The 8,368-nt window shown below is 28.8% G+C and overlaps 1 protein-coding gene across 1 annotated transcript; it reads right to left on the bottom strand.

Annotated features, from left to right (window-relative positions):
* Positions 1-524: 524 nt before the first annotated feature.
* LOC129754892 (allantoinase) lies at positions 525-6,882 on the bottom strand. The gene is made up of 2 exons (XM_055751153.1): positions 6,507-6,882; positions 525-1,984 (listed from the first exon to the last, which is right to left on the bottom strand). The coding sequence occupies exons 1-2, from the start codon at positions 6,669-6,671 to the stop codon at positions 710-712; spliced, it is 1,440 nt and encodes a 479-aa protein (XP_055607128.1). The 5' UTR covers positions 6,672-6,882; the 3' UTR covers positions 525-709.
* Between the last annotated feature and the right edge of the window lie 1,486 nt (positions 6,883-8,368).

The raw sequence follows: 8,368 nt of genomic DNA, 5'->3' as shown, positions 1-8,368 counted from the left end.
TTATTGCTGCCTAAATGTTCGAGGTATAAAGAGGATGAACTTTGGGATAGTTTTAAGTGAATGCAAACCTTTCTTTGTGACTAAATTTTGGTATATTTGGTCGTTGATTGAGAAATCGTTATAAAAATACCGCACCCAAAGATCGTCAGTCATATCAAGTGATAAGTAGCAAACTTTTTTAATTTTTTCCGAAACTTGCAGGCGGAACTTTCCATAGAAGAATTTCGTAATCTCAAACAACTAGCGGTCCAACTTTTTTTTTCTTAAGATTTGACCATCTTTTTATTAATTCCTAGGTCAACCTAAAGTTTCGCAATTATCGACACACCTTTTACAAGACGCCTTCAGAGGAATGTTAAAATAAAGATATACGGTATCGCAGTAAAATACCGTCGGCTGTGATCTTTTTTTCTCTGAGATAAATTTCGGTTGAATGAACTAAACTGAACTGAATATTTGGACCCTTTCAGTGAAACGTAAACTGATAGTGATATTAATTTAACAAGTTAAGGTTCTCGAAAACATTTTTTCTCCCAAATAGTTTGGTACGTTTTATTATAATTATCTGATATAAATTATTTAAAAAACTAAATTAAAAGTATCCCTTTAACAAACACTAGGGTAGGTACTTCACAGAAGAAATCTTCGAATACTTTTCCAACAGATAGGAACGACGAGCACACCGCTTAAGCCTAACAACAGTTGCAATCTACTCAAACTTAATTATTTTTGAGCCCCTCCGGGCAACCTTCTTCAGCAGGATATTTCCCATGGGGGCCCGGAATTTCTCCGTCTGCCGGTAGATTGGTGACCCACGCAGGAACGAAGCGTGCACAACTCCTCGGAGTTTTTTGTCCATGTAGGGATTGGCTTTGTTGGCGAACTCGATGATGTCCTGGGTCACGGTGAAAGTATCTTCCGGATCCCACACGCAAATGTCCCCATCAAAGCCCACTTCGAGGCTGCCTTTGGTCCTGTTGATGCCGCACATTTTTGCCGGTTCACTGCAGAGAAGTCGAACGAGGTCTGGGATTCCTAGGCCGAACCGTTGACAGTTGGTCCAGAAGAGGGGGAGACCGAATTGGACGGAGGAAATGCCTCCCCAGGCTTGCAGGAAATCACCCTGGTTTTTGCCACTGGTGAGAAGTTTCATGTTCGGGGTGCTTGGGGAATGATCCGAAACTACCATGTTGATGTCCCCGTCGAGGATTGCCTGCCAAAGGAGTTCCTGGTTGCTTCGCTGCCTGATTGGGGGACAACATTTGAACTCGGTATGGGCATCCGGGATGTCTTCGGCTGCGATTGATAGATAGTGATGACAGGTTTCCACCGAGAGGGAGGCACCGTTGGCGCGGGCTTTCTTGATCGTCGGAAGTGCCTGAGCCGTCGAAAGGTGGACAATGTGACAGTGAACTTCGTATTGTTGAGCTAGACTGGCAACCAGATCGATTGCTTCCGCTTCCATTTGATCAGGGCGGGATACCAGAAAACTTTCGTACTTTTTAGGATTTTTTGGTTCCGCTTGATCGTGTCCGTGATCGTGATTGGCGCACTCTACTTCCGCGTGAAAAGCCAAAACTGCTCCGGTTCCTTCCATCTGTTCCAACGCCAGGCGAACATCCTTCTCACCGACATGCTCAAATTCATCAACCCCGCTAGGGCACAAAAAGCACTTGAACCCCACAACCCCGGCATTGATCATATCCCGTAGCTCGCCGGAATTTCCGGGCACCACTCCGCCCCAAAACGCCACATCCACGAAGATCTTGCCGCGAGCGGCGTTGATTTTCGTCCTCAAATTGGCCATACTCGTCGTCGGAGGGATCGAGTTCAGCGGCATATCGACGATCGTGGTAAAACCGCCGGCCGCAGCTGCCTTCGTCGCCGTAAAGAATCCTTCCCACTCGGTTCGACCCGGCTCGTTGATGTGCACATGAGAATCGATCAGCCCCGGCATCAGCACCAAATCGCCAAAGTTGTGAATCTAGGTGGTCGAAAAAAGAAAACATGGCAATGTTGAATATTACTTTTTTGTATCGTGATTTGAAAGTTTGTGAGAAAGAGGCAACACTGGGCAAATTGAACAGGATAAAAAACTATGCCCAAACAAGTCAAAATTGACACAAGCATTAAAGTAAGTGAGAAGAAGAAACTGAAAGTTTGTTTTAAAGTTGTGCTAAACAAAGTAAAAAATTTAAAATAATTTAAATTGAAATTATAAAAACATTTGGAGAAATGTTTAATGTTTAATGTTAATTGTTAGGAGTACGTGAGCCAGTTATAAACTATAGTTCAGGTTAAGGATATGAGTTCAAATTGTAATAGATATGAAATAAATCTGAAATAAACAATTTAACAAATGGATAGGACCGAATAAATAAGAAAAATAATAGAAAACAAAATTGAAAAACTGGGATTACACTGAGTTCAAAATGAGATTTTAAAAGGGGAACCAAAATTATTACAAAAATTAAATAACAAAGTAATGAAAAATAAAAATAAAACTAGGACGGAAACATTTGAGATTTCAACCCAAAAGAGCCGAGTATAACAAAAATAAGAGACAGATGTAAAAATTGTAAAAAAGAAAACCAAATCGTTCAATTTTTTAACACTATTGTACCGGATAAGTTTGGATTGGAAATTGAAAAATAGATACGAAAAAAGGCAAATTTAAAGTATACAAAAAAATAGTTTGAATTTTTTTGTTGATTGCTTTTTTTTTAAATTTTGGTTGATTAAATTCTTTTTATTTTTATATATTTTTTTTATTTTTATTGGTTTATTTTTTCTTTTTATGATTTTGACTATTTTATTTTTTTAATTTTTTTGTTTTTTTGTTTTGGTTTTGTTGGATTATTTTTATTTTATTTTTTTATTTATTTGTTTTTTTTTTATTTATGTTTGTTTTTTTTATTTATTTGTTTTTGTTTTTAAATTTATTTTGTTTTTTTTTGCTTTTTTATAATTTTGTTTGGTTTTTTTTTTATTTTCTTTATATTTTTTATTTTTTTTTTTCGGTTTATTTTTTTATTTTTTGTGTTTTATTTGGTTTTTAAACTTTTTTGTCGTATTTTTGGTTAAATTATGTTTATCTAATTTTCAATCCATTTTTTTTATTTTAAAACTTTTTTTTTAGCGACAATAATAAGACAAAAATGTTTAAATCCAAAATAAAGACAAAAAAACTAAAAAATATATTTAAAACAATTAAAGAGAATAAAAAAATCAAATAAAATTATAAAAATATTTAAAAAGCCAGAAAAAAACAAAAAATTAAAAAAAATTACACAAAAACCAAAAAAATAAATCAAAACAAAACAATCAAATAATTATAAAAAACTAAAAAAAAGTTAAAATAATAAAAAGACAAAAACTATGAAAGTAAAACGAAAACTACAAAAAAAAACTTAACATCCATAATTTTAAAAAAAGTTATGAAAAATTATTGAAAAATCAAAATAAATTTAAAAATAAAAACAGTTTAAAAAAAAAATTAAAACAAACAAAAAAATTAAAGAAAAAATACAAAAAAAAAAACAAACACCAAAACAAAATAAAACGAATAAAACATAGAACAAAAAAAATACTAAAAAAAACAAAAAAGTAAAAAAAAATATAAAAAATTAAAAAACAAAACTTTGAAAAATACAAAAAATCAAAAAAAGTCTTAAAAATCAAAAAAAAGAAACTATTAAAAAACAAAAAAAAAGTAAAAAAATGAACAAATTAAAAAACTAAAATTTCTCAATCATCAAATTAAAAAAAAATTAAAAAAAAAATTAAAACATTTCAAAGCATGAAAAAAATTAATGAATCATAAATTTAAAAAAAAGAGCAAAAGAAATAAAAAAATTGAAAACAAACAATAAATTAAAATTACAATAACAAGACAAAAATGTTAAAAAACCAAATGAAAAGCACAAAAAATAAAAAAAAACTTAAAAAGATATTTTAAAAATAAAGAGAATCAAAAAAATAAAAAAAAAATTATAAAATTTATAAAAAGAAAAAAAAAACAAATACGAAACAAAAAAAACATAAACCAAAATTTAAAAAAAAATTACACAACAATTTAAAAATTATAGAAAAAAAAACAAAAAAAAGTTAAAATAATAAAAAGATAAAAACAATAAAAGATTTAAAAAAAAAAAATTACAAAAAAAATCTAAACAACCAAAATTTAAAAAAAGTTAAAAAAAATTATGAAAAAATCTAGAAAAATAAAAAAAAAACAAAAACAATCATAAAAAAATAAATAATAATTAAAACAAACAAAAAAATTCAAAAAAAAAATATAAAAAATTATAAAAGCTTAAAAAATTCAAATATCAAAAAATTAAAAATATTATAAAAATAAAATAATTCAAAAGGCCTTAAAAAAATAATCCTGCACCGCAGTAAGAGATGCACTAGCTGCGATAGACATTGGTTACATGTAAGAATTATGCCTTTTCCTGAATCCTATTGATCTTCGTCTATAATTTTTTTCATTTTTCCCTATCTATTTTTTTTTTCAAAAAGTGCAAAAAAGTGCATTGCAAAAAAAAAAACTAAAACAAAAAAGTAAAAAGAAAATTGAAAAATAAAAATTAAAAAAAAAAACAAAAATTAAAAAAAGTCGTAAAAATCCAAAAAGTCTATTAGAAAATCAAAAAAAAAGTAAAAAAATTAATAAATTAAAAAACAAAAATTTCCTAACCATCAAAATTAAAAATAAATTAATAAAAAACAAACAAATAAGAAAAACAAAATTAAAACATATTAAAGTAAAAAATAGGGAAAAAATCAATGTTGAAAAAATTTTATAAAAAGAAGAAGAGAAATTAAAAAAAAAATGAAAACATACAATTAATGAGAATTAACAAAAAAAAAATCCTAAAAACACAAAAAAATTCAAAAAATTTAAGACGATAGAAAATTTTGTAATGATCGAAAAGATGGTCGAAAAGATTAAATCGATAAGATCGAAAAAATCATAAAGATCCGAAAGATTGTTAAGGTAAAAAAGAACGGAAAGATCGAAAAGGTTTAAAAGATCGAAATAATCTAAAAAAGGACTAACATTGACATGACAAAAACGATAAAAAAAATGCCAGAAATAACTGTCTGTCAACTGCAACAACGTTGATATAAAGCCGCCAATGCCATAAAGACGATAAAACGATTACAATCGAAACAAACAAAAACTATTATCGAGTAGGTGGCTCCATAGAGTTTTTTTTGTCGTGTGCAAGTGTGTAAAAATCCCATGTGTGTAAATTGCCAAAAAAGTACTACAAAACTGAACAAAACAGGGGATGAAAGACAAGAAATTTAGAGAAATGATTACAAAATAATCAGCAAAACGAAACATTTAACTTCATGACATAAACAAAAAGGAAAATTGTCCGAAAAAAGCAAAAAAAAACCAAAAATTTATCGAAAATGAAAAAAAAATATAACAAATTAGAAAATAAGCAAATTTACCATTAGGCTCGTTGACCCGAATGACAATTGTTAAAGGGTCTTTAATAAATATTAATAATAATAATAATAATAATAATAATAATAATAATAATAATAATAATAATAATAATAATAATAATAACCATTAGGCTAAACAAGACCAGAACTTCATTATGAAATCCATATTAAAAAGTTGAAGCAGAAAAAATTCCAGGAATTATCCGAAAATAATCGAAAACAAAAAGCTCCATCAAAAAAGTGATAAAGATTGACAGGAAAATGTCCAAACATGTACTATCGTTTCATCGAAAAACATAATTGTTAGAAAAAAAATATTATGAGTAAAACCAAAAAACGATCCACATCTTCAAACACTGATAATAATTGTTTAAAACGTACACAAAATCAAAAAATTAATAGTCCAAAAACTGGTTGAAAATTGTTGTCTGAGGAAAACAAAAAAAATCTTCATTTGCCGTAACAAAACCAAAAAAAAATATCAAATTATAAAAAAATTAAAACCAAACTGTCCGTAAATGATCGAAAAATTATTAAAAATTGTCCAATTATCATCATCATCAAAATACAAACAAAAAAAGATCAAAATAACCAAACCAACCATGATTGAAATGTGAATAAATATTAACAAAGCTTAGAGGTAAAATTTAAATTCGAGTAAGAATCTTGAATTTCTATAATAAAAAAAAGTAAAAAATTTATAGGCTGGAAAAAGTTTAAAATTTATGAATATAAGTCTGCAAAATAGTGGAAACTATATTGAATACTCTAGTTGAATTCGGTAGAAAATTTTCAAAATTTTAATAATAACTCAGTCGGAAAATAACAGTTGGAATTCAAGCACAAAATTGTATAAAAAGGACCGTTTTTTTGCAAAAAAAAATTTAAAAGGTAGATTAAATTTTCGAAACCTTTGCCTAGCTAATGTTAAAACGTCGTTTTCAGTTAAGATCGACAGCGAATCTAAAACTTGAACACTTTTTACTTTTTTGAAACTTTTTACTTTAGGAAATTATTTTCTCTGAAAAAAAAAAACTCACCTCAACTGCCGGTGCATCTCGCAGGAAACTTTCCACCAGCTGCGGTGAATCGAAAATTTTCGAAACCCGACCATCGGCACCGGACACCAAAATTCCACCGGCAAACAGCTCCGGATAGCGCTCTGAGTTCACGTAGATCCGATTTCCGACAAACAATGAATCCATTTCCGGGATTCAGTTTTTTTCCTTTAAATTTTGTTTCCAATATAAAAAAAGTGTTTTTCGAAAAACTTCAACCACCAACTTCTTCCGAATTCGCACGATTGACTAAGTGGCTGACTAATTGGAAAACCAAAAAAAAAAACACGAAGAGAGACTTTCTCAGGACAACTTTTCCACTCAAGCTTTTCCCGAGCACTACTGATAGCCGGAGCGATGGCATCGTCGACTTTTATGTGATTCCTGCCTAGAGCTCTAAGTAGAGATAGTCTGGTCTAGCGAATCAAGTAGCTAGTACATTTCCGTCAAACGTGCGCTCGGAGCTTATCCTGGACGATGAGAGTAGGGCAGAGGAAAATTACAGAAAGCCATAGGCACAACGCAGGGGTAAACGGTTACAGATTACGCAGGCCTTATCAGCTTTTATTTATGAGCGAGGGGGTGTGTATTTTCTTCAAAAAACAACTACCGGCAGAGGATTTTCAGCTCTAGGAACAGGATACGGATTTTCCTTACACCTTCGAGAGTAATTTTTCACACTGGTTTAAAGTTGATATCAGCAGCAAAAATGACAAACCATAAAAATAATAATAATGACAATAATGACATAAATGGCATAAATGGCAAAAATGGCAAAAACGACAAGAATGACAAAAATGACGAAATGACAAAAATGACAAAAATTACAAAAATTACAAAAATTACAAAAAAGACAAAATTGACAAAATAGACAAATATGACAAAAATGAAAAAACCAAAAATGACAAAAATGACAAAAATGGCAGAAATGACATAAATAACATAAATGACAAAAACGACAAAAATGACAAAAATAACAAAAATTACAAAAATTACAAAAATAACAAAAATTACAAAAATGACAAAAATGACAAAAATGACAAAAATGACAAAAATGACAAAAATGACAAAAATGACAAAAATGACAAAAATGACAAAAATGACAAAAATGACAAAAATGACAAAAATGACAAAATGACAAAAATGACAAAAATGTCAAAAATGGCAGAAATGACATAAATGACAAAAATGACAAAAAATGACAAAAATGACAAAAATGTCAAAAATGATAAAAATGATAAAAATGACAAGAATGACAACAATGAAAAAAATGACAAAAATGACAAAAATGACAAAAATGACAAAAATGACAAAAATGACAAAAATGACAAAAATGACAAAAATGACAAAAATGACAAAAATGACAAAAATGACAAAAATGACAAAAATGACAAAAATGACAAAAATGACAAAAATGACAAAAATGACAAAAATGACAAAAATGACAAAAATGACAAAAATGACAAAAATGACAAAAATGACAAAAATGACAAAAATGACAAAAATGACAAAAATGACAAAAATGACAAAAATGACAAAAATGACAAAAATGACAAAAATGACAAAAATGACAAAAATGACAAAAATGACAAAAATGACAAAAATGACAAAAATGACAACAATGACAAAAATGACAAAAATGACAAAAATGACAAAAATGACAAAAATGACAAAAATGACAAAAATGACAAAAATGACAAAAATGACAAAAATGACAAAAATGACAAAAATGACAAAAATGACAAAAATGACAAAAATGACAAAAATGACAAAAATGACAAAAATGACAAAATGACAAAAATGACAAAAATGTCAAAAATGGCAGAAATGACATAAATGACAAA

Source organism: Uranotaenia lowii, chromosome 1, assembly GCF_029784155.1.
Source record: "Uranotaenia lowii strain MFRU-FL chromosome 1, ASM2978415v1, whole genome shotgun sequence".
NCBI classification, from domain to species: domain Eukaryota; kingdom Metazoa; phylum Arthropoda; class Insecta; order Diptera; family Culicidae; genus Uranotaenia; species Uranotaenia lowii.
The sequence above is the reverse complement of the archived record's forward strand: the minus strand, read 5'-3'. Positions and strand labels throughout refer to the sequence as shown.

Excerpts from the sequence above, each read along its gene's own strand:
- LOC129754892 (XM_055751153.1), bottom strand. The coding sequence starts at position 6,671 with ATGGATTCATTGTTTGTCGGAAATCGGATCTACGTGAACTCAGAGCGC. Across the intron at positions 1,985-6,506 it reads GAGATGCACCGGCAGTTGAG|ATTCACAACTTTGGCGATTT; the intron begins GTGAGTTTTTTT and ends TCGACCACCTAG.